The sequence below is a fragment of the Salarias fasciatus genome, chromosome 16 (assembly GCF_902148845.1).
Source record: "Salarias fasciatus chromosome 16, fSalaFa1.1, whole genome shotgun sequence".
In the NCBI taxonomy this organism is placed as follows: domain Eukaryota; kingdom Metazoa; phylum Chordata; class Actinopteri; order Blenniiformes; family Blenniidae; genus Salarias; species Salarias fasciatus.
The window spans coordinates 29495244-29519091 of NC_043760.1; the positions used below are offsets into that span (position 1 = coordinate 29495244).

Genomic DNA, 23848 nt, shown 5'->3' on the forward strand with positions numbered 1-23848 from the left:
GTCACCAGCAGGAGAAAAGCTTCAGTCTGACCCAACAGGTTTTCTTTTTCTGGCTTGTAGATTAGATCACTTTTACTTTCACCCTTTTTCAGATCTGCTGACCTAGATATCAGTTTTATGTGCATTTCTTTTTTCTTCAAAAAACAAAACAAAACAAAAAAACCCCCGTACATTCTTGAAATGTTTGCATCTGGCTGCATATGCAAAGTGAACATAGACATACAGTATGACCAAAGGTAAATGCGTAAATGAATGAAAAAAAAAAAACAAAACAAAACAAAAACAAAACAAAAAAAACAAAAACAAAAAAAAAAGAAAACGAAGATACACAAGACTGCGAATTCAAAGTGAGAGTATTTAAATGTGTACAGACAGAAGTTCGACCCTACTTAAAAGACTGTAAAGCCAATGAACAGCATAGCATACAAGTATTATTTAGATATATTGCAGGAACGTTTGTGGCACAAGAAAGTACTGAGTTATTTAAGTTAATATGACACGATACGCATTATGGGAGTTAAAGGATCAAGATTATGTTGTAGATCTGTTCTCAAGGGACATTAAGAAAAGGTAAAATTCACGCAGCTTATATTTAAGACGAGAGAAGTATGTTTCAAGAGGTGTTTGAACAGGTGTAGTTTTCATAATTTTGTGTATGTGTGTAATTCGTAAAAAAGTAGATTTTTCATTCATATAGATTTATTTACAATTATTAGGGAGCAGATAGATCATTCACTCAAACATTTTCCATCAATCTGATCCTTCTGATTCCTCCTCCTGGTCCGCTGGAGACACCTGGAGCCTCCACTGGGTGTCTCTGTCCTCCCGGTGCTCCCGGTCCTCCCGGTCCTCAGCAGGTGCGGTCATCCTCGCGGCGCCACAGCGCCCCCGTGCGGCCGGAGGGGGCGCCGCGGCCGCAGGAGGTGTTATTCCGTCTGGATGTGTCACCGGGAGTCAGGGCGAGTCTCGACTGCGGACTGCACCGTCGATGCGAGCAGGATGAGAGGAACCGTCCGCCGTCCTCTTCACGGTACGAGCCCGTTTCTCTTCCTCCCGCGGACGTCTGGCAGCTCTCAGGCTTTGTTTGAAGGGCGTCTCCTGAAATAAAACGAACCGTCGCGGCAGGATGGGGATTTGGCGTCATTACAGCCCCGTCGAGGGCTCAGAGCTCCGGGTGTGTTTTTATCTGTCTGTCTGAGTGTGTTTGAGCCACAGACGGAGTGTTCCAGCCGCCGCCTCCTCCGGGGAGAGCAGACAACGACGCAACGTTTGTTACTGTGTGTTTTCAAGTGTCAGAGCATCAACACACACGCACACGCGCGCGCACACACACACACACACACACACATCGACACAGCGGCTTCACGTGACATTATACATCCAGAGGTTGAGGAGATCCAGCTGTGGAGGTTCGTCTCCATCCTGCCTGGTAAACAGACTGAATGATGCAGATTTCCAGAGGGCCAGGACCCTGGAGGAGGAGGAGGAGGAGGAGGAGGAGGAGGAAGAGGAGGAGGAAGAGGAGGAGGAGGAGGAGGAGGTGAAGGAGGAGGAGGAGGAGGAGGAGGAGGAGGAAGAGGAGGAGGAGGAGGTGAAGGAGGAGGAGGAGGAGGAAGAGGAGGAGGAGGAGGTGATGCTGCTGCTGCTGCTGCTGCTGCTGGTGATGATGATGATGATGATGATGATGATGTGGGATTATGAAGAATATGTTGTATTGTTACGTTTTCATCGTACACACGACTTCCATCGCCGTTTATCCCACTGAAGTAACGTGTGACGCTCTTTAATCCTCAAACAGTCCCTGAAGGATTAGATCTGATCTGTTGATTCAGTGTTTTCTGTCCCTTCACGCCACCGTCAGTTGTCTTGTTATTCACAAACGTCCAGTCTGCGTGTGTGTCCTGCGTTAGTTTAAGTCGTGTGTGTTTTTGAGGAGGAGCCTCCATCTCTGTATCGAGTGTTTCTCTACATTCCACTTGAATTCACCACAACACTTTGTCATCCTCTCTTCCCTCTCTGAGAGCCTCTTTATATTGGGAGATGGATTCATTTGCATGTCCTCACCCCCCTCTGAGGAGGCGCTGGGTTCACAGCTCGTCCCATGAGGACATGCTCAGGCGACGGTAGCTCAACGGGTCGTCTCTGGACCGAATCCCGATCAATACGGTGTAATGGATAGGAACACCGGGGTGACAGGGGGACACGGGGCGGGGAGCTGGCTGTCGGGGGAGAAAAAGAGATGACTGGGCAGAAGAAGGGGGGCATGAGGCATCTGGGATGAGGCGGAGGCGAGGCACTGCGGTGCAGCCGGAGCTGACAGCATCTGCAGGGGGCAGCTGTGAACCTCCGGCCCGACAATCTGGGTCATTTACTCTCCAGACCGCCCCACTGGAGGCAGAGCCACCTGAATCCCCCTCGCTGCTGATACACCACCTCAATCCTCCAAACCTACAAGCTGCAGGAAGAAAAAAAACAGATCAGGGTCTCATTGGTCTGTATGGTGAGATGGAGGTCAGAGGTCAATTGTGGGGCAGCAGCTGTGGATCTGCTCAGGATTTAACATCTTAATTACCAGGACTTTGCCAGTATCGGGATTTACAGCCGAAGACAGGAAAGATTTCAGCCATTGGGTCAATAAACGGAGTTTATCTACTGTGACAACCATCACTTATAAATCACTTCTTTCAATCAGTCGTATTTCTGCTGGTCACTGTGCTAAATGAGAGCAAAAACTATCTTGGACTCTTGTCTTGGAACTCTAAAATGTTCCAGCTTCTGTGTCCCAGAGATCGAAGGTTTAATTAAACCTTCCCTGTGGAAATCAGTTAGTTACATTGAATGGATTCATTCCTCATGTCAGTAGTGAATAAATATGCTTATTTTTTACTGTTACAACAGTCTAAAAGTTAAAAGTTCTGTTTTTTCCTTTATTATATATCAACAAAGTACATTTATTGAGCTTTGGAGTCTTAAACAGGAAACCTTTCAGACGTCACACTGAGCTCTCCGTCTCTATAATGTCATGTTTTCACAGTTTCCTGGTTCTGCATTGAAAACCAGCAGCTGCAGTTTACAAAGGAACTGATTGATCAAATGGAAGATGTTCCATGATGATTCAGTCGATGATTACATTATTTTATCAGCAGAGTACCAACCTGGGAGAGTGGGTGGATGGATGGATGGATGGCTGTTGAAGTGGTGCTGCCCCCCCCCGTGTAAACTTGCCCCAGCGCTGCTCGGTGGTCCTGGTTGCTCTGTTCTGGCACCCTGCTGAGTTTGTCTCCTTATTGGGGGAACAGTTTGTTTCCGGTGGAGCTTTGCTGCCACATCACCAGGTTATCACCAGGTTATAGTGATTTACAGTCGTCAAGCTTCCTGCATCTGCTTTGTACGACCTGCCAAACCCCCCGGATGAGGCGGGGTCACAGTAGACTCAGGAAAAACTCTATCTGGGACTAGAATTCAGGTATTATTACTGTACAGTCTGTTGGTCGTTCCTCTCTCCGCTGGGCTCGGTCCAGCCGAAGCTGTCACACGGTGAAGGAAGGAGACTTGTTGCTTCCTGTGGTTTAGCGTCAGATCCAGCGCAGCTGTCCCAGAGCGGTTCTCTGTGTCTCCGGGCAGTGCAGACCACAGCGTCCTCCCACCGACAGCGGCCCCCCCACAGCCCCGTGAGCAGAGCAGGAGTCTCCTGTTTCTGCTCCAGCAGGTTAAAACCCTCACGCTCTGGATTGTGTGTGTGCCGCACTGCTGCATGAGTTTGTGTGTCACTGGGAGACCTTTTTCTTTTTTTTTTCTCTTTCATGCACGTGCTGCGTGACGTCAGGCGGGATTCATGTGTAAAAATAGAGCTCCGGTTCAGAAGTCTTCACACATGAATGCACAGCGGTGCTCACACTCACACTGCCTCCCCGTTTGTCAGTGTAGCGTCTGATAAAGACTCACACCTCTGAGAGAGACTGGGCCGAGCAGGGGTGTGTGTGTGTGTGTGTGTGTGTGTGTGTGTGTGTGTGTGTGTGTGTGTGTGTGTGTGTGTGTGAGGATAGTGATCGTGATTCATGTGCAGAGGTATGAAGGGAGCAGCCCAGTAACGGCTTTACCCGTAAACGTTCACCAGTGGAGGAGCTACTGTGGTCAAAGGTCGACTCAACGTAGCAAAGATCATCGTTTTTCTCTTGTCTGGATTTAGGACAAATTTCAAAAACACAAGTTGAACATGAGCAACAATTTAAATGGAAGGATATAAATATAGACGTTTTTCTCCACGATGGGCACCAGAAGGTGATTCAGTGCGAAAATAATAAGTGAAGGAAAACGGTTTTGACTTTCACGCATCTCAATAAACAATAATACAACGAAAAAACATTTTTTTCAAGTAATTGAATCCCTACAGTGGGATTTCAAAGTAATTTTCATTTATTATTCATGAGTTGAACTACCTAGACTTTTGTCTTTTGGTATTTCAACTGAAATGGATAAAAGGTTTGAAACTACTTAGTTCATAACAGCTAAAACCGAATAAACAACAAAGTCCCCATTATATTCAAGTTTTCTTTCGATTCCTATTTCTGTCACATATTTATTAACAACATTTATGACTTAAATAAATCCAGTGAAAAGGTCCAGTAAACGATCAGTGATCACACTCTGAACCCATGTGAAGTTTTTCAGAAACACCTGACAGCAGCAGGCGATTAAAAATGTAGATTCAGTCGGCGTTTGCTTCCCTGCAGCTGTGAAAAGTCTCACTTTGCCTCTCAGATGTTTCCCGCTGCCTATAATTAGCATATGGATAGGGGGTTGAAGATGTTTGGAGCGCCACCAAACCTCTCATCCGCCGCCGGTTTCAGACCGAAGCGAAGTGAAGATGAGAGCGTTTTCAGCATCCGGCCTGCTGCGACTCTTCCTCTTCATCCCGGAGTGACGAAGCACCGAGATCTGAGCTTCAGTAATCGATACCTCCTGCTTTCTGCGTCCAGCTTCGTCACTGCCATGCTGACTGCATAGACCGGCCTTCCAGGGGAAACAGACACGCTTCAGGAGGCGTTTTCGGCTCCGCTCTTCACCCAGCCGGCCCAGCCTCCGTCCTCAAACCCCGACGAGCCGCCGCCATGTCCGGGAAGGAGCGCAGCCCCCGCCACCGGCCGTGGTCCGTCTACCGGGCCAACACCTTTGATCTGTCGGCGGAGATGATGGGGCTGGCGCTGTCAGGTAACCAAGGAACCGCTGCCATGGCAACGCGTCTCCAGCACTGACGAAGAAACTGCAGGATTTCTAGAAAACAGAGAGCATGCCTGCTTCTTTCTCTCTCTGACAGGAAACAGTCAGGATCCGGACGAGCCGGTGCTGGAATTCAGCGTGGGTGAGTTATTATGGTCTAACCAGTCGTCTGATACTCGGCACGAGTTTCTTTAAATCTTCAACATTTCCATTTATTAAGAAACTAACTGAAAGTAGGTCAGAAACAGAGACGACTCACTTCCTGTGTTCTAAAGTTACACTTGATCTTTAAAAAGTCTCAAAATAACAGTTTGTTTATCCCACACAGACTGAACCTCCTCCTCCGGCTGGAGGGCGCCGCCGCTGTTTCCATGGATTTCATTGATCGTATTAATAAAATAAAACACGTTCCAGCAGCAGCTAATGAAACCTCAGACTGAACAAGCTTTTTTCTCGTTGAGAGAGACTCAGATCGTCCGTCCAGCCCCTGAGCTTCTTCTACAGCAGCTCCTTGTTTTGATCTGTGTTGTTCCCTCTGCTCTCCTTCACCTCCATTATTAATCTGTAGCAGGTTGTTTCCAACAATTAATCTTCCACAGTTCGTCACCGAACATCATGAAACATTCAGCGGCTGAAGGACCTGTTGAGGAAGCAGAGAGATTAAAAATACCTTCAGGGGGGTTTTCACTACAGCAGATCTGCAGCCTCCTCAAATCAGACAAAGATACGACAGAATCAGGCAGAAAAAAGAAAAAGTAATCTGGACAGAAGAGTGAAATCAAACCGATGTTCCCCGGACCTGAATGAACAGACAGGATCCTGATGTTAGCATCTGGGTAAAGTCACACCTGGAGGCTCCAGGCTGATGCTGTTTCTGTGTTTCTGCTGCTTAATAATGACTGCAGAGAAGTCAGAAAGGCTGCAGGGAGCAGGAGGATTACCGTGCATCCCACTCTTAAATCCAGCCGTGTGTAATCTCCTGTGTTTCAGCGTGCAGCGAGCTGGTTCCTCCCGCTCTGGAGCGTAAGCCCACCAGCTTTGTGGCCGTCAGCTGCACCACTCCGCCGCAGGCCTTCTGGACCAAACACTCTCAAACTGAGATCATAGAGGTTTGCGGCCCGTCGCCTCGCTCGGCTCGGCCGTCGCAGACGTCCTGAGCGGCCTGTCCTCCTCTCTGCTGCAGGGCACCAGTAACCCCATCTTCCTGAGCAGCGTCGCCTTCTTCCAGGACAATCTGATCACCCAGCAGACTCAAGTCAAGCTGTCCGTCTACGACGTGAAGGACCGCGCTCAGGGCACGGTCAGACACACTTCCACTGCTCGCTATGAATTCACTGAGTCAACAACCCTTGAAGTCTGATCTGATCTGGAGGAAATCCTCTGAACTCTTTGATTGGACAGATGTACATGCTGGGCTCGGCCATGTTCTCCGTGAAGGAGCTGCTGCAGGACAAGCACCACCGGCTGCACCTGACCCTCAGGTGACGGGCCGCCCTGCGCTGTGGGGTGGGGCTTCCTGTGGCTGCAGGACGCTCACCCGGCTTCGCTGTTGCTCTGCAGGTCGGCGGAGAACGAGCGCGTGGGCAACATCACGGTGATCGCCTGGCAGATAGAGGAGAAGCGCGAGCAGAGAGCCCCGGTGGCCCGGTTACAGAGAGGAGACACCGTCAACGGACGAGTGAGCTGCCGCTGGGCGGAAGGGGCGGAGCCAAACAGACGATCTGTTCATCTCACTGATCTGCCATGTTGTGTGTTTCCCTCAGATGGTCCTGCCTGTTGATGAAAGCCTCACTGAATCCGTGGGCATTAAAGCCAAGTCTTCATCTTTATGCAAAGATCCTCTGCTGAAGGCCGGTGAGTGTTTCCATCCGGGGTGAATGTTTCGCGACGCAGGAGGCCTCGCTCAGCTCAGCGATGCTCCGCCCTCTCCCCGGCAGTGTTTGGAGGCGTCATGTCTCGGACGTACCGCTTCCCCACCACGGACGGGAACCACCTGCGGATCCTGGAGCAGATGGCAGAGAGCGCGCTCTCCCTGCACATCCCTCGACAGTTTGTCAAGCTGCTGCTGGAGGAGGACGCCGTCAGGTAACGGCTCAGAACGCTGCGGCGCTCAAACACTGCCGTCGCCATGGAAACATGTTTCTGCACAATGAGGGAAAGGATGTTCTGTATGTCTCATGCAGCTCTGTTTATATGGCGCCAACAGCGATACAGGCTCTCAGTTAGAGGACAGAGTAGAGTCCAGTAAGCAGCTCTGTTCTGCCATAATATGGGACTAACAGCTTTTCACCACAGAATGGAGCTAAAATAGGGTTGAATTCAGAATCAGATCTCTAATGTCTGAAGCAGTTCTGCTGCTGTTTTTGCATCTGGTCCTCATGGAGAGTCGACTCCCCGCCGCTCTGCTAATGGGAGCTAATTCGAGTTGTAAACGCTCAGCTGTCAAGCTCATTGAAAAAGAAATGAGCTGCAAGAAGCTGATCTCCCACCAGCCGGATCAGTCCTGTGTGTGTGTGTGTGTGTGTGTGTGTGTGTGTGTGTGTGTGTGTGTGTGTGTGTGTGTGTGTGTGTGTGTGTGTGTGTGACCCGCAGGGTGTGTGAGCTGGAGGAGCTGGGCGAGCTGTCTCCGTGTTGGGAGAACCTGCGGCGGCAGATCATCACCCAGTACCAGACCATCATCCTCACCTACCAGGAGACCATCAGCGACCTGCACGAGTACAAAGGTCAGCTGCAACACTGGAACGCCACGTCTCTGTCTGCCGGAGCGAAGGGAAGGCTTTCAGCTGTCTGCTTCCTCCCAGGCCCTTCGTTCAAGTCCAGCACGCTGAAAGCCGAGAGGAAGTTGGAGTTTATTCCCACCAACCTGCACATCCAGAGGATGCGGGTCCAGGGAGAGTCCGGCTACGGTGGGTTCTGTTCATCACGCCTGTCTGAGCTGGAATCAGCCTGCTGGTTGACCGTCTCCTCCCTCCGTCTGGTTCAGACCGGACGTACGACGTGGTGACGATCGGCGCTCCGGCAGCACACCACCAGGGCTTTAAAGGCTGCGGCCTGCGCAGACTGCTGCACAAGCTGGAGGACGCCAGGAAACAGTGAGCCGTCCAGTCAGGAGGCCTGTGGTTCAGGAGGCCGCCTTCTCCGTTATTAACCTGTTTTTTGTTTTTCCTTCCCTCCATCAGAACGTATGAAGATGAGAGGTACGCTGTGATGTGAATGGAGAGCGACACACCAGTGCGTTCAGCTCGCTCCTCATTCCAGATGTTCTCCTTCGTCCCGTTTCCCGCGCAGCTCCGGCTCCAGGTCGATGGCGTACCAGCCTCAGGATGTGGTGAAAGCGAAGGAGCTGATCGGACAGATCAACACTCTGAAGACACAAGTGTGTTACTACACCGAGCGTCTGTCCCGGGCCGCCAAGGACCGCTCGGCCAACGCCCTGGAGAGGACGCTGACCATCCTCACCGAGAAGGTGGAGGCTGAGGAGAAGGAAGAACTGCAGCACAGTTCATTCATTCTAGAAGATAGAATTGTTATTCAGAAGTCTGTGAGCAGGAAATGAGTGTTGGGCTGGCTTCCTGTCCCGCTGCAGACTCGCCAGCTGGTCACCGTGTGCGACTCCAAGCTGCTGTCCTCGGCCATCCTGGCCCTGGCGGCCGCCCGGCCCGAGTTCTCCCAGCGGAGCACGCCGTCCCCGTCCTCCTCCTCCCTCTCGCCGTCCTCCCGCTCGCCGTCCCGCTCGCCGTCCCGCCACGCCACCTCGCCGTCTCGCCACGCCGCGCCGACGGAGGGCGGCGAGGGGAGCCGGAGCAAGAGAGCCTCCCTGCAGGCGGAGCTGCACGAGGAGGAGTGGGTAAGACGGGAAACCCTGGAACCCTGTCTGGAGCTACCCTCTGTCTGGGAACGGGGTTTTCAGTGTGTGTGTGTGTGTGTGTGTGTGTGTGCAGGAGAAGGTTTGGCTGAACGTGGATAAGAGCCTGGAGTGTGTGATCCAGAGGGTGGACAGACTGCTGCAGAGAGACAAGCTGCAGAGCGACAGCAGCTCCGAGGACGTCTTCCTCCTCGCCGACGAGGAGCCCAATAAGAAAGGTGCCCGGCCCCTCCCAGTCCTCCCAGACCTCCCAGTCCTGTGGGAGAGTTTACAACCACTGACCCTGCCTTAAAGCAATGCCTCATCTCACACACACATCGATAATCAGACTTAAAGACAAGGGTTTACCATCATCTGTCTGCTTCTGTTCACATCAACTGCTTCAGTGTTTAAAGTGTGCGTGTGTGTGTGTGTGTGTGTGTGTGTGTGTGTGTGTGTGTGTGTGTGTGTGTGTGTGTGTGTGTGTGTGTTTGACCTGCAGAGAGCAGTCCAGAGGTGGAGAAGACATCTCCGGGTAAGAGCAGTGGCGAGAAGAAGAGATTGTGTCAGTTTTCCTCAATTATTAGTGAAATGATATTCTTTAAAACCATCAGTCCCACAGCACTGTCATTTATGGCTTCCGCTTCTGGATTATACAAATATAATATTTAACCAACACATTTAAAAAGCCTCTGGAGTCTTTTCATGTCTGCACACCTTCACACTCTGCTGTTTAACTTGTTGTGTTATTGAGCCAATCTTACATGTTGAAATACCATTTTTTTAAACTGATTAGTGAAGGTTCTGCTACTCAGATTTATATATTTCTGTTTTAGATATTCTATAAATGAGACAGAAATGCTGTAAAGGACACTTCAGGGACATGATGTCACTTGGTTTGGTGTAAAGTCTGATCATTTTGATCAGATTCTGCTCAAAAAACACAAGATCAAACTTGATGCTCCGAATCTTCTTATTTCAAAAAGTCTGTAGGAAAACGAAGCACAAACTGTTAACTAATAACGTGTTTGTGTGTGTGTGTGTGTGTGTGTGTGTGTGTGCAGGGGAGTGGAGCGACGCCCTCTACCCCCTCCTCACCACGCTGACCGACTGCGTCTCCCTGATGAGCGACAAAGCCAAGAAGTCCATGGTGTTCGTGCTGATGCAGGACAGCGCCCCCACCATCGCCATGAGCCTCACGCTGCAGTACCGCCGTGACGTCGTCTTCTGCCAGACGGTCCGTCCCAGCGCGCCCGTGGCCCCGGCGCCGGCAGCGGGCCGTGCGAGCGTACTAACGGCGGCGTGCTGTGTTCGCAGCTGACGGCTCTGATCTGCGGCTTCGTGCTGAAGCTGAGGAACAGCCTGAGCGACGCCGGCTTCCTGCGGCAGCTGCACACCATCGGCCTGCTGGTGCAGTACGAGGCCCTGCTCAGCACCTACGGTAACGCCACACACCCCTTCTCCTGACCGACGGCTCGCTCTTCATCCCCATGTGTGTGTGTGTGTGTGTGTGTGTGCTGCAGGCGAGGAGCTGGCCATGCTGGAGGACATGAGCGTGGGAGTGATGGACCTGAGAAACGTCACCTTCAAGGTGACCCAGGCCAACTCGGGCTTCGGCCCGGACATGCTGCCGGTGATCACGGGCAACAGGAGCGGCTTCAACGTCAGGGTGCCCATGCCCGGCGCCATGTTCGACACGCTGCCGCGGGAGATCCAGAACGGCATGCTGCTGCGCGTGCAGCCCGTCCTCTTCAACGTGGGCATCAACGAGCAGCAGACGCTGGCCGAGAAGTGAGGGAGGGCTTTTCTTTTTCTGTAGGGGCCACTCTGGGGACAGTCTGCATGTGTGTGTGTGAGGTGTGTGAGGTGTGTGAGGTGTGTGACCGTCGTGACAGCTGAAATGTTCCGTCTCCATCGCCACTCTCGTGTCCAGGTTCGGAGACACGTCGCTGCAGGAGGTGGTCAACACGGAGAGCATGGCTCGCCTCAGCTCGTACTACGACCAGTTTAAAGAGGTCCTGCCGGAGGACTGTGGGTGTCTCACACACACACACACACACACAGGATGCGGTGTGCGGTTCAGATGGCGTGAAGCCGTGCTGACCGCCGCCTCCCTGTCCCTGCAGGCCTTCCTCGCAGCCACAGCAGCACCGGTCTGCCCGACCTGCTCAGACTCCTCAGCCAGAACGTGACGGCCAAGAAAAGCAAGAACGTGGACATCCTGTGGCAAGCGGCCGAGGTACGCTGGCTCGTCCTGTCCTCCCCAGAAAAACCCGACGAGGCGGCGGGGCAGCTCGTCTTTCAGTTCCAGGGCTGGCAGATCAGTCCCCACCTCTGGATTTTTATGGGCTGAAGTGTCTCTCTGTTTGTTTTCTGGAGGCTGATGATTCTGTACGATGTCCTTCTGTTGTCACGGCTGTTTCCGTCTCCTGACCCCCTGCAGGCCTGTCGCCGTCTGAACGGCGTGCGCTTCACCAGCTGTAAGAGCGCCAAGGACCGCACGGCCATGTCTGTGACCCTGGAGCAGTGTCAGATCCTGCAGCAGGAGCACGCTCTGGCGCCCCAGGTCTTCTACCAGGCCCTGGACTGCATGCGCAGGTCAGTCACTGCATCGGGACGCCGCCACCAGCAGCTCAAACCCGTTCCTGCGGGATTCTGACACACCTGCCTTTCTCCACAGCGAGGGCTGCAGGAGGGAGAACACCATGAAGAATATCGGATGTCGCAAATACGCCTTTAACGCCCTGCAGCTCAAGGCCTTCCCCAAACAGTACCGCCCGCCAGAAGGCACCTACGAGAAATTAGAGACCTAAGACCAGTCTTCTGTCCGGAGAACCAAAAGACTGAGCGGGAAGACGACGCTGGCGCCTCACGGGAAAACACTCCGAGTCCAACCGCAGCCCTTCGTTTTGTGCTTAGTCACTGTTAAGATGATCAGTGTTGAAGTGCCAGTGCTACTGTAGATAGTTTTCTAGCAGTTCAGTGTCCGTCTCCTCTCACGAACACTCCACTCAGTCAGCTTCCTGTGTCCACACGGCGTCGGCTGCCGCGCCACTCGTAGCATCGGTGGGTCTGCAGGAAGGCTGCGGTCCACACCGGATGCATATTTATTCTTGTTATTGGATGTTATCACGAAGATGAGGCCCAGTCTCGTTTTCTTTCCCGTCCAGAAATGAAAACCAACAGTTTTTCACTCCAGTTATGGTCTCTGTGTTCAAAGCCTCATGTAGCTTCTGTTCATCGGGCGCCTGCTGAAAACGTCACTGAGCTGCACTGATGAGTTTCTGTTGTTCACTGTGGTTTATGCTGAAGCAACACAACACTGTAAAAAAAACCCTCCCATCATTCAGCCTCGGCTCGGTGGCGTCTGCTGCTCTGTGCCGCTTTAAAACAAAGTGAATCGTATTCTGGAGGACCTGGAACATGTAGAACCACCAACAGCAGCTTCACTCTGAGAGGCAGAGGTGTCCAAGCTGCCGGAGGTGAGGGCTGCTGGATCCCCCCGGATCAACGGGACCTTCAGTCTGCCGTGTCTGATCACCAGCAGCCATGTTTTTCTGTTTGTAAGAAGTGGTGTTAAAACTCAGATGTGCATTTTACCAGATTTAGCCAGATTTAGCCCCTCGGCCACAGTTTGGACACCTCTGCTTTGATTCAACACCGACCTAAACTAAATGAAGACGTGCTCCCATGCCGTGATGTGCCGGGAAGCTGTCCGGGAGAGGCTGTTGCTGTAAAGTTTCTGTCTCCACCTGCTCTGATTCTTCTCCGGACCTAAACTTCCCTGTTGGACGAGACCTGATCTGTTTCAGTCCTGCTCAGCTGTTTGCTCTTTCCTCACCGTCTCCCCTCAGTCACACACATATTCAACGTCTTACTGCTCTCTCAACAAGCACACTTCTCGATACGTACACAGTATATCTCTCACATCTATCTGAGGCAGCACTGAGAGGTTTGAATCTCATACTCCTTGACATTATTCTGTGGTTCAAACACGTCCAGAGCTGTTAAATCCATATCTGCAGGACGACGTGCAGCACGCCGTTGATTTAAAAGTCCATCAGACTTGAGCTGTTATTCATTTTAAGTGTGTTTGTTTCCAGTTTCACGGTTAAATTATGCAGAAGTTTGACTTAAACAAGGTAAATTTATACTGCATGAAAATAAAAAGAGAAGAAGAAACTAACTCCTGCCTGATAACTAGATTAGAACTGTGAACCATGCAAGTCCTCTTGACCCTAGACTGAAGTGGAATGATGCATATTGCATTATTGTTCTGCTCTTCATCAGCACCTCTTTTGTTTTGAAAGGCTCCAGAATCCAGGGTACCTTAATGTACAGAGCTCACAGAGGGGGTTTTATTTTACAAACGTTATTTTGCTTAACGTACTGATGTTAATACGGGTGGTGCTGCGACATGCTGGTATAGTTTTCTCCATTGTTACTGAGTGATTCTGACCTTGTCCTGATCCGGTGTCCCTGCTCACAGTGGGGACGGACGTCCGGAGACCCTGCTCCCTCAGAGGACTGGATGAATCTGGTCGATGAATAAAGGCTTGTTGATGCCAGATTAGCGCCTCGCTGAATAAAATCAGTTACTTGTGGATTGAGTGACGTCTGTTATTTTTTCCCTCTTAAAGTCTGAATCCAGAGCGCCGGGGGTCAAACAGGAGAACGATGGCCGGCTTCTGTCCCTCCTCCTCCACCTGTGAAGGAGCTGAAAGTGTTCTGGGGTTTTTTTCCTTATACGGCAGTCAGCTGAGACGGAGAGTTTACACGGAACAAAGTACAGGTCAGAAGGGGAAACGTCTCTCACCACAACCTCGGAAATGTTTAGACATCTGGAAATAACCACATTGAAAACGTGTCTCTTGTTGGAAACTGAGAAAGTTCAAAGCTTTCCAGCATGTTCAGAAGTTCCTGAGCACTCTTATCACTTGGATTGTCTCAGCTGATAATAATGTCACTCAGAACGGGGGTTAAACATAAGGTCAGAGGGTCCAAATCTGACCCACAAGACACTCCGATACGTCGGCCTCTTCAGTAGTGATCATCTTCCACGCAGCATTTTAAAGAACGCTGAAGGCCTTTTGTCGACATGCAGCTGGAGAATCTCAAGGTTACCAGTTAGGATGTCAGAATTGTATCAGGGAGTTCTCAGTTCTGTGTGTTTTTCACATAACTTTTCTCCACATAAATCTATTATTTGGAACAACAAATGCAACACAAAGAGAAACAAATCACTCTATTTAGTAAATTGGATTGAAAAAAAATCTAGTTTATTTCAAAGGTTGATCTCATGGCAAAATACTCAGGTATCCCTTCTCAAATTTAAAGATAAGATATCAGTAATAAATTCCATTCCCAGTGGAATGAAAACAAATTAGAAAACCTACAACAGCAAATACACTTTATTATAAAAAAAAAAATACTGATATTCTGAGTAATAAATTCACCAATAAATGTATCAGAGAATGTTTTTATGATGCTAAAGGAAACTAAACATGGGGAAACTGTTTTGAATTGCAATTTTTGTGGACATGAACTGGCCTTTTTCATGCGATGTTCCTTTAAAATGTTGTATTCCTCACAAAAATCAACAAATTACATTCAGAAATACATTACATATATATCCATTGCATTTATCTATCTAAATTCCCTGGCATCAAGACAAATGTACCTTTTATAAAACTGAACCAGGAAGTGGAACAGTTCTCATTATACATATAATTCTACTGTAATGCCTACCACTCTTTTTCCTTTCTTTCTCTATCTCTACTTTAGTACAGCTGTTTTCATGTCACTGTAGGGATGGCTGATCTGTTTTTGTTGCTACAAACTTTAAATGAATTTTCACAAAAAAAAAATAGCCATAAGATACAAGAAAGTAACCTGAGATCACTGCTGAATTCGCTGATGTGTGATGGGTGTCTTTATTTTTTTAAGCGTTTTTTTTTTACTTTTATATTTTGAAAGACACAAACACGTGTTTTCCTTGAAAACCCGGAAGTGGCGTCACAACCATAGATCGCTGTAGAAAAGAAAGAACCACATCAATTGTTTGAAATAAAAAATAAACTACAGCGCGTGAAATATCAAACTTAATTTTTTTGGTGGTTCAGCTAAAAACGTTGTTCTGAACTCCTTAGTGAGTGAGGAGCAGCTTCGACCGGACTGCTTCCGTCGCCGTGCAGATGCAGAATCCTCCTCGGAGTGAGACGTCGCTGTTCCGGCCCCTCTGTGCTCCTCGCTGCCCTGCGGACATGGCGGGGGTCGTCCGGGCGGTGAGTGTGAGCCGTCCTGCCGTCCGCCGCTCCGTCAGGAGGTGAGGCTGGTCCGCAGGAGGCTGCTGACATCCACACTGCGCTTCTGTCCACCTCTGTGAGAGCAAAGCGACTTTATCATGCGAGTGTTAGGGTTAGGGTTAACCACCCGAGGGTTAGGATTAACCCTAATCCTGACATTCATGATCACAGTTATTTTTGTTTTATTGTTGCAACTAAAGCATCAGCAGTAAATATAATCATGCAAGTTGGACCTAAAGCTGCAAAAGATCATTTAGCCACTAATATGTGTTCATAAAAGAATTATAATGCACATTTTAGTTTAGTTCAGTGAATTCTAATACCTATTTATTTTTTTCCAGAAGTTCATAAAACAAAGGGATTTCTAAAACTGATACATAGACAAACACAATACATTCAGAATAGATTAAAGATTTATTCGTATGAGCGTTTCCTGTCTGCATGGAGGCTCCTCCCACTGGCTCATGGTCTTTTTCCTTCTGCTCAAAGGTTGTTTGCGTCTGACCACTGCAGGCTGCGGACCCTGAGAGGAGCTCACCACCGTGTTTCTGCCACAGGTCGGTGTTTTCCACTGGAGAGGATCTCCCTCTGCTTCCTCTCTTCTCACTGACTCAGATCAGAGACTTGTCTCTTGTCTCATCCTGGTTCTGGAAGATGCTGCTTCCTCTAAAGTTCTCTTTACACAAACTTCTAAAACGTGCTCGACAGGATTGGCTCAGTGCCGTCATGGATATTTTTGATGTACTCCATGTGAAGTGTGACTGGTTGAGGCTGGACTGGACCGTCGGCCGGTCCAGTCCAGCCTGTGTGTTCCCTGCAGGCTCCGGGATGAGCAAGAAGCTGCTGATGGACGTGGACTGCGGCGTCGACGACGCCCAGGCCATCATGCTGGCGCTGGCCGCCCCCGGCGTCCGGCTCCTGGGCGTCACGTGCGTGCACGGGAACACCTCGGTGGAGAACGTGTGCAGGAACACCCTGCGGGTCCTGCAGGCCTGCGACAGGCTGGAGGTGGGGTCCACGATCCCTCACGTCTCTCCTTCTCACGGCTCGCATGTGATTTTTACTTTCCTTCGTCATGTGACAAGTGAAGGAGCCGCTTATATAACCGACCAACAATTAGTTGTTGTTCTTCAAAGCACATGACCCGATACAGGAACTGGATGTCACTAACTGACTTCTCAGTTGATTGATGCAGTATTTGCATCAAGCTATGGTGAAACTGGAAGTACGGTATATTCATGCAGAAAGCCTCCTAACGCTGCGCGTTTTCTCTCAGATTCCGGTGTTTAAAGGCGCCGCCAAGCCCATCCTGGGGAAGGTCATCAGCGCCGGAGAGTTCCACGGGAAGGACGGCTTCGGAGACGCCCCCGACCCCGGCGCCCCCGGCCTGGACCTGCTGCAGGAGGAGGGCGCCGTGGCGGCCATGATCAGGATCGTCAACGAGAATCCCGGAGAGGTGAGACCCCCGAGGTGAGGCACGCGTGTGTGGACGTGTCTGAAGTGTGTGTGGTTGTGTGTGTGTGTGTGTGTGTGTGTCTCTCAGGTGTCTCTGGTCGCCACGGCGCCGCTCACCAACCTGGCTCTGGCTGTGAAGATGGATCCATCGCTGCCCAGTAAACTGAAAGGCCTCTTCATCATGGGAGGAAACACCGAATGTCAGTAACTCTGCTTCTGTTGACTCGCTGACTGGACCGATGGGATTAATACGAGTTCCCCGAAATAAACACAGAATAACTAGATTCATGGGATAAGCTTAAAGAGCAGATAAGACGAGTACAGTGTGTTTGCTCATGATCCACTGTACTGTTTTTTTTCCTAGGAAATATTTCAGAAAAAGTGGGATAATGGTGCAAAATGTCAAATGTTTCTCTTTTTGACATTGGTCTACAAATTAGGGAAAAAAATATTTTCTTGCTCAACTTTTGCATTTTCTACCTGTATAAGCAGAGATCATCTATTTTCTAAGTTAATGAAGAACAGACTCTGAAAACCTGATGCATGAATACTTTACTAGTCAATTTACTTCAAATTCTGAAGTAAACTAAAGATATTCAGTGCTTTGTTTATTTCAAAATATGCCAGTTTTAGATAAAAAAACATTAATCTTCACTTCATGCAGGTATATTAGGGTCTTTTTTCAGCCAGAGAACACTGACATGTATGGTTAATGTAAAGAAAGCTCATCTGAAAGGTAATAACTTATTGGACTTTCTCATTTTGATCAGTACAGATATTTCTTTCTTTCAGAAGTTTTCCATATTTCAGAAATGAGGAGCATGAATCCAAGCTTTTCATTTCACCGACAGAATCTTGATCTTTATGGATGTAAAATGTGGAACGAATGGAAGAAACGGTGAAGAAAATCTGCTGATTTGACGGGAACGTATCTGGAATGCTGATCACACAGACACACACACACACACACACTCGGTGACTTTCTGTCCAGACTGAGCCCATGCTTTAGTAACGGCAGTGAAGACGTGTCCCTGGTCTGTCTTCTGTCTTTGCAGCTCGAGGAAACACGACGGTTTGCGGCGAGTTCAATTTCACGGCCGACCCCGAGGCGGCGTTCATCGTGCTGAACGAGTACGAGTGTCCGACCTACCTGGCCTGCTGGGAGTTCACCTGCCACAGCAAGCTGTCCTGGGTAATGCCTCCACACACTCTGCAGGCCGCCGCCTCCCGGCCGCCGGCGTTTCAGCAGCTTGTCTTCGCTCTGCGCCCCTCCAGGACTTCTGCGACGCCTGGCTGGCGCAGGACAGCAGGAAGGCCCGCTTCATGGCGCAGATCTTCCGCCACAGCATCCAGGTGTCGCAGAGCGAGCGCTTCGAGAAGGAGTTCGTCGCCGGCTCGGGCTTCGTGTCGTGCGACTCGTACGCGGCGGCGGCGGCCGTGGACGAGTCCGTCATCCTGGAGAGCGAGCGGCACCCGGTCAGCGTGGAGCTGACGGGAACGTTCACACGCGGCATGATGGTGATGGACACCACACGGTTACTGAAGAAGAGGCACCAGGCTCTCATCATGAAGAAGGTGGACCTGGAGAAGTTCAAGCAGATGATGATGGCGGCGCTAAAGTGACAGGAAGTGACGGCATCCCTGCTCCTGTTCGCTCATTCAGACCCGGGACTCATCTCTTCATTCTCTAGATCAATCAGCAACTCGACCTGCTCCAGTTCAGACCGGGCCTCGCAGGAGGAACGGTGACTTTAGACGAGCACAGACTGACCCACAAGAAAAAACTTCCACAGCATTCCTAGAACCACTGTTAAAACCACAGCAGGTGAACACCGGTCCGCCCAGCTGAAGGGAGTTTAAAGTGTGTAGCTGTCGTGTTCATGTGAAACTAAATCTGAGTCAAGTTTTCAGCTCATTTAATCCATGAAGAGTAGAGAGGAAACAGGCTGACAGCGACTGGAGGGGTGGTCTTAATGTTGTGGTCAATGAGCAGAAAGGCCTCAATAAAAGTTCATCTTTAATGGTTGTGTTTTTTAATAAAGCACTATAAACATGTTAACAGTCAACATTTTATTTGTTTGGCTCATTATTTATTCATCCTGTCAATATATATACACACACACACTCATTCGTCCACATCAACGTTTCTTCCACATCAAAGCTCCAGAGGAGTGCTGCCTTCGTCCTCCAGTCCTGGACTTTGCTGCTTCCAGTCGGTGTGAAGCGTCCATCAGACTCGGTGCGACTCGCCTCAGCTCAGTCCGTCCAGCTGTGCAGCTGCTCCTCCAGCATCAGTGCACACTGGACTCTTTAATATCCTTTTCTTCCTCTGAATCTCGACCGTGTGTCCAGCTGCAGGAGGAAAACACACATCATGTCTTTGCAGCACAGCAGGGAACTGATCTGTGGCCAGTTTTCTTCTGGAACAACTAAAAAAGAAACGGGATCCAGTGTTCTTCACTCGGCCTGTGCAGGGTGAGTGAAAAGGCCTCGTCCGGTCATTTATCGTGTAACCGGCTGAAGTTTCCTCAGACTCACCATTGATCTCTTGCATTCAAAGAAGGATGTCTGCAGGGCTTTGCAGTGGCCTTCCTTCAAACACTCACTGGGCATTTTCCCCTCCTGAAGGGTGAAGACATCAGTTAGAGGGCCTTTCAGCCATGCCAGCGCTCCATGGCATAACGATGGATATTACTCCTGATCGATCCAGACGCAGCTTTTTGAGCATGTGCTACAGGTGGCCCACCTGTCTTTACACATGACATCTTCTCATTATGCAAGTTGCATTCGAGGCCTTTGTGATTCCTGAAAGTCTAAAAGAGTGGCTTTGAGGTTAAAAGCTCACTCTGCATCTGCAGTGTGGTTGTCTGAACTGTGATGGCAGTGACCCTGCCATATTTATTAAGGAGAACTTTATTTGTTGTTAATAATAGTAGAATCAGGTACAGTAAAACAAAACACACCCACTGCCAGCCCAAGGCTGGGAAAAAAAGGGGAAAAGATCAATCTCTTTCACTCAAATCAGATTTGTACACCTGCATGTTCAAAATCACACCTGTAGACGTAAATACACTGAGAGTTAGTGCACCACTGTAAGGTGTGAACAGAGTCCACCAAAACAATCTATACACACATCAGGAAAAGGAAGATGGAAGTACTTCGATACTACCTCTTTCAAAGTTTAATCAAACTGCTATAAAAAGTGAGTTTTTGCAAAGACACTGGCTGGGATGAAGAGGCGCAGTCGAGCTGATTTAACACCTGCAGACTTTTCCCTGTGGGGGATCCCACAAGATGTAGCAATCACACTGGACACTTTACTTTACGTTACTCGTAACCTATATTATTCTTGTGATGTCTTAATTTGGTATTTTTATATAAGTTTTCCTTTTCCTGGTGAGTGTACACATTATTTTGGTGGACTAACAAATAGTATGAAAGGAACAACGCCCATTATCAGTTAACCAAGTCCAGCAGGTCATTCCACGTGAGGTGACTGAGTTATTAGTGTTGTCAAGTAAGATATATGGTCTCAATAAATTCTCTAAGGCAGTCCAGGTTTCAATGGGTCTGTTTTGGCTCCAGTGTAACCCACAGAAAGAACCTATTTTTTGTATATAAAACCTGGTATATTGGTATTCACGCCACTAAATTACCTTTTCATTGACCAACTTAGAAGGTTTGTGAGTAGTTAGTTAAACGGGTGACAAGTCAGAGTAGAACATAAACCAGGTTTGTTACAGACTAATTGGTTTCCTTGTTAAATGGTGACCGACTTCCTGTTGTTGCTAATACCAGATGTTTAAAAAAAGCAAAAAAACAAATTCGGAGCTGTGCTGGTGAAGGTCGCTGAACCGCATTTGTAAAGTTTAGAGTGACAGAACGTCAGTGAGTCTCTATCCTGTCGGGTTTTGGAAGTCGGTCACCAGTTAACAGGGAAACCAGCCAATCCGAAACACCAGTTAGCTCTGTGATGCTAACTTACCTTGACAACGCAGTCGTGCTGAAGGAGACATGCCTTAAAGTCTTCCCTGATACCGGCGCAGGCCCTGGTATCCTCCTCCTTATCCTCGTAATATTTCGGCATTGTCCAAGCTTTAATTCAGCTCAATTAACTGCAAAATGCTAGAGGCAGCTCCTTAACAGCGGTGACATCTGTTATGAAAGCGGAAGCCGCCATCGGAAGTGCTTGACTCTGCGCAGTGCATCCTGGGAATGGTAGTTTTCGCTGAACGCGCTCCGGAAGTAAACAACATATTTTGAGGAACAAAATCTGTCTGATTTAGGTCATTTTTCTTGTTATATTTGCAAAGCTTGTTGTGGATTTTCTCTGGTTTCAGCCTGTTTAATCTGGTATGTTGAAAAATAAAACAAAGATGGAAAACAAAATCGCAACACAAAAATGGTCATGACTTCTAACAATCGTTCTCATTTATTTCAAAGATGCCCATGGAAATGATGCCAACATATCCAGTCGGGTATACACATGTACACGATGAAGGCACGTGAAATGATGGGTGTGAAGGGAGCTGTGTAACAAGCGCACATTTCCCTGTCTTTTTTCTGTCCGCTGCAAAAATCACAAAAAACCGTGTCATGCCGTTTCAATGCATTCAGTTTGCAGGAGGATGCAAGAAAGGGGCATAAGCCAGTCCTGGTAGCTTAGAAGAATTTATCTTTCCCCTTTGAAATCAATACAGTTTAAGTGGCTAGTTTAAATCTTTTCCCATTTAAATGAATTCGACACAGACTTGAAACACTCTGATTTTCAGTAGTGTAGATGGTTCGATCGGGGCAGAGGAGCCTGCCTGGGCAGAGAAATAAAAAGGCATCGCTTATAAATTACAAATAATCATCATGCATGGGCATGATCAGAAAAAACAAACTAAACGACTCATCTGGCCTTCACCAAAAGGCACTTCCCCTCAGAATAAACGAAAACGTAAAATGAGAGCTTCCACTGAAAGCTGATGCACCATGTTGAACAGAATTTTTTTAAAAAAAGAAAATCAAACTATTAGGAGAAGCAAGGGAGAGGAAGAGATGTTCAATGCATTTTATAGATTTATAAAATGCATAAACACATACAGACATCCATACCATCAGAGGCGCGCTCTGCAGTGATCAGTAGTCATAATCCGTCCACACAACGTGGACACAATGAATTGGAAATTGGATTTGGAGTAAGCGGGCAAAATGAAGGATTCAGTAAACAATACAATGTGATTGTAGCCCAAAAAAAAAAAAAAAAAAAAACTAGAAAAAGCAGTGCAAATAACACGGATTGAAAAAGTTATAAAGAATATTATAACTCCAACACTCCATGACCGCTTTCTCTCTTCAGATCTCAAATGGGATTGTGTGTGTGTACATCACCTCAAAATATTAGTATATCCAGCAGTTCATATGTAGGTGACAAATGAGAGGAACGTACAGAAACAATGTTTCTGGGACAACTTTAAGGGACAAGGATATAAGGCACATTTTTCCCCATTTTGACCCACAACTACTTCACCGGAAACAATTCACAACTTCCCCAACATCCAGTTTCTTAACAATGAAGAAAAAAAAAATAGCTGAAAGATTTTGTTTTCCTTTCTAAAAAGAAACGTTTACAGACTGAATGAAGCTACTTACAACAGCAGACAACGCACTTTGCAAGTAGCTGTTAAAAACAAAGGCAATTTAGAAAAAAAAAATGGACAAAATAGCAATTTGGAAGAGGAAGAAAAAAACAGAAGTACACAAAAACATACTCTGAACTATCATAAACATCTTTCAATAGAATAAAAATATATTTTACCTCTTGTACAAATTAAAGATTTATTTCAAATAAATTAAGTCACCTTCATAGATCGTCACTTGTAACTGTAATAATATATCTATATAACAATATACTCCTTCAGGAAAATGGCGCCAAGGCAATGTCCGATTGGTTTACTAGAAATGGACACTGAGGTCAGACACGAGGCGAGATCGATATGGCGTCATGGTACTTCTCGGTGTTTCCACTCATACTGGCCGACGTGTGGTCAGAGTCGCCGCCGACGGGCTCCGGGCAGGGCTTCTCATCCTGAGTGTGTGTCTCAGGGCCGAGTGGAGAATCTGAACGTGGCGGCCGGGCGACGTTTGGTCGGGGCTGGTGTTGATCTGGCGCTCCTTCGCCTCCGCCGAGAACTGAGGGCAGCTGGCCACTAGTGACGACGACATTCTTGATCATCGAGGGCTTTGCTGAGGCGCTAGTGACAGTGCAATGCCCCAGCTGGCCCAAAGGTGGCAGCATTGAGTAACAAAGAAAGGTTTGGCAGCATGGACACCAGTGGCCAGGTGACCGGTTCTCCCCTCATGAGATCATTCCAACCGCTCCTCCAGGAATTCGTCTGATTGTACTGGAAGCTGCTGAACAACAGCCGCTTTGAGAGCAGATGGCGTCACACACTCCGCTGTTGTTCTCCAGACAGTAGTAGTCACATTCTCACAGAGAAATGAGCATGAGGGTGAGGAGGGGGGGTGCAGAAAGAAGGGGGGTGGAGGGGTGGGGGGGTAAACGATCGATGAGAGGCAAAAAAATCAGAAGATGCGAGATGGCGAACGGGGCAGAGGGGTGGCGCTCCTCAGACTAGCTCCACAGAGCGGCTCCAGAGGGCTCTACCGACGGGGCTGCTGGGAGCCGGACGCCCTGCAGAGGCAGTCCAGGAGAGTCTGGACCCCCCCGGGGGCCACGAGCCAGGGTCCCCCTCCACAGCGGTCAGCCAGCGACCCTCTTTATGTGGATCTGCAGAACCAGAGCAGAGCGCCGGGTTACTGAGGGAAGACGGGAGGACGTCCGCAACGCGGCGCTGCTGCAGTCAGCCATAACATTATGACCAGCTGATTTCAGTTGCTTACTCCCAAAAAATGTTTTTTTTTTTTTTTTCACTCCCATTTCTTCTTTTTGAATTTTGAAGCACTACCTAGAACCTTTTCAAGATCCAACAGTGCAAAATGTAAATTCTCGCCATTTTTCAACTGGTCTTAACATGTT

General features: G+C 48.7%; 4 protein-coding genes across 8 annotated transcripts in view; 2 read left to right on the forward strand and 2 right to left on the reverse strand.

Moving 5' to 3' along the window:
* The first annotated feature begins 839 nt into the window (after positions 1-839).
* On the forward strand, positions 840-13621 carry inpp4aa (inositol polyphosphate-4-phosphatase type I Aa). Its single transcript, XM_030111825.1, has 24 exons — positions 840-1030; positions 4980-5211; positions 5318-5362; positions 6211-6329; positions 6404-6520; positions 6622-6701; positions 6781-6898; positions 6984-7074; positions 7158-7305; positions 7813-7943; positions 8022-8126; positions 8204-8312; positions 8400-8417; positions 8509-8686; positions 8807-9067; positions 9162-9303; positions 9567-9599; positions 10129-10301; positions 10382-10505; positions 10588-10855; positions 10998-11095; positions 11191-11303; positions 11508-11662; positions 11745-13621. Exons 2-24 carry the CDS (start codon positions 5112-5114, stop codon positions 11875-11877), a joined length of 2859 nt encoding a protein of 952 aa, XP_029967685.1. The 5' UTR covers positions 840-1030; positions 4980-5111; the 3' UTR covers positions 11878-13621.
* Positions 13622-15099: 1478 nt separating this feature from the next.
* On the forward strand, positions 15100-18890 carry LOC115403044 (inosine-uridine preferring nucleoside hydrolase). Of its 5 annotated transcripts, none has more exons than XM_030111826.1 (7): positions 15100-15389; positions 15859-15926; positions 16190-16377; positions 16646-16825; positions 16913-17024; positions 17880-18016; positions 18100-18890. In XM_030111826.1, the coding sequence occupies exons 1-7, from the start codon at positions 15259-15261 to the stop codon at positions 18445-18447; spliced, it is 1164 nt and encodes a 387-aa protein (XP_029967686.1). In that variant the 5' UTR covers positions 15100-15258; the 3' UTR covers positions 18448-18890. The 5 variants fall into 5 exon arrangements, with proteins under 5 accessions (XP_029967686.1, XP_029967689.1, XP_029967690.1 ...); XM_030111829.1 differs by having other exon boundaries at positions 15101-15389; positions 16167-16377; XM_030111830.1 differs by having other exon boundaries at positions 15101-15348; positions 16167-16377.
* Positions 18859-21028, reverse strand: coa5 (cytochrome C oxidase assembly factor 5). The gene is made up of 3 exons (XM_030111832.1): positions 20810-21028; positions 19363-19446; positions 18859-19176 (listed from the first exon to the last, which is right to left on the reverse strand). Exons 1-3 carry the CDS (start codon positions 20909-20911, stop codon positions 19135-19137), a joined length of 228 nt encoding a protein of 75 aa, XP_029967692.1. The 5' UTR covers positions 20912-21028; the 3' UTR covers positions 18859-19134.
* A 209-nt stretch (positions 21029-21237) lies between these two features.
* The window catches only part of mgat4a (alpha-1,3-mannosyl-glycoprotein 4-beta-N-acetylglucosaminyltransferase A), a 30136-nt gene continuing 27525 nt past the window's right edge, over positions 21238-23848 (reverse strand). The window contains exon 16 of the mRNA XM_030112033.1: positions 21238-23599. Within this exon, the coding sequence (XP_029967893.1) occupies positions 23573-23599 (27 nt within the window). The 3' untranslated portion in view covers positions 21238-23572. The remainder of the gene's footprint in view (positions 23600-23848) is intronic.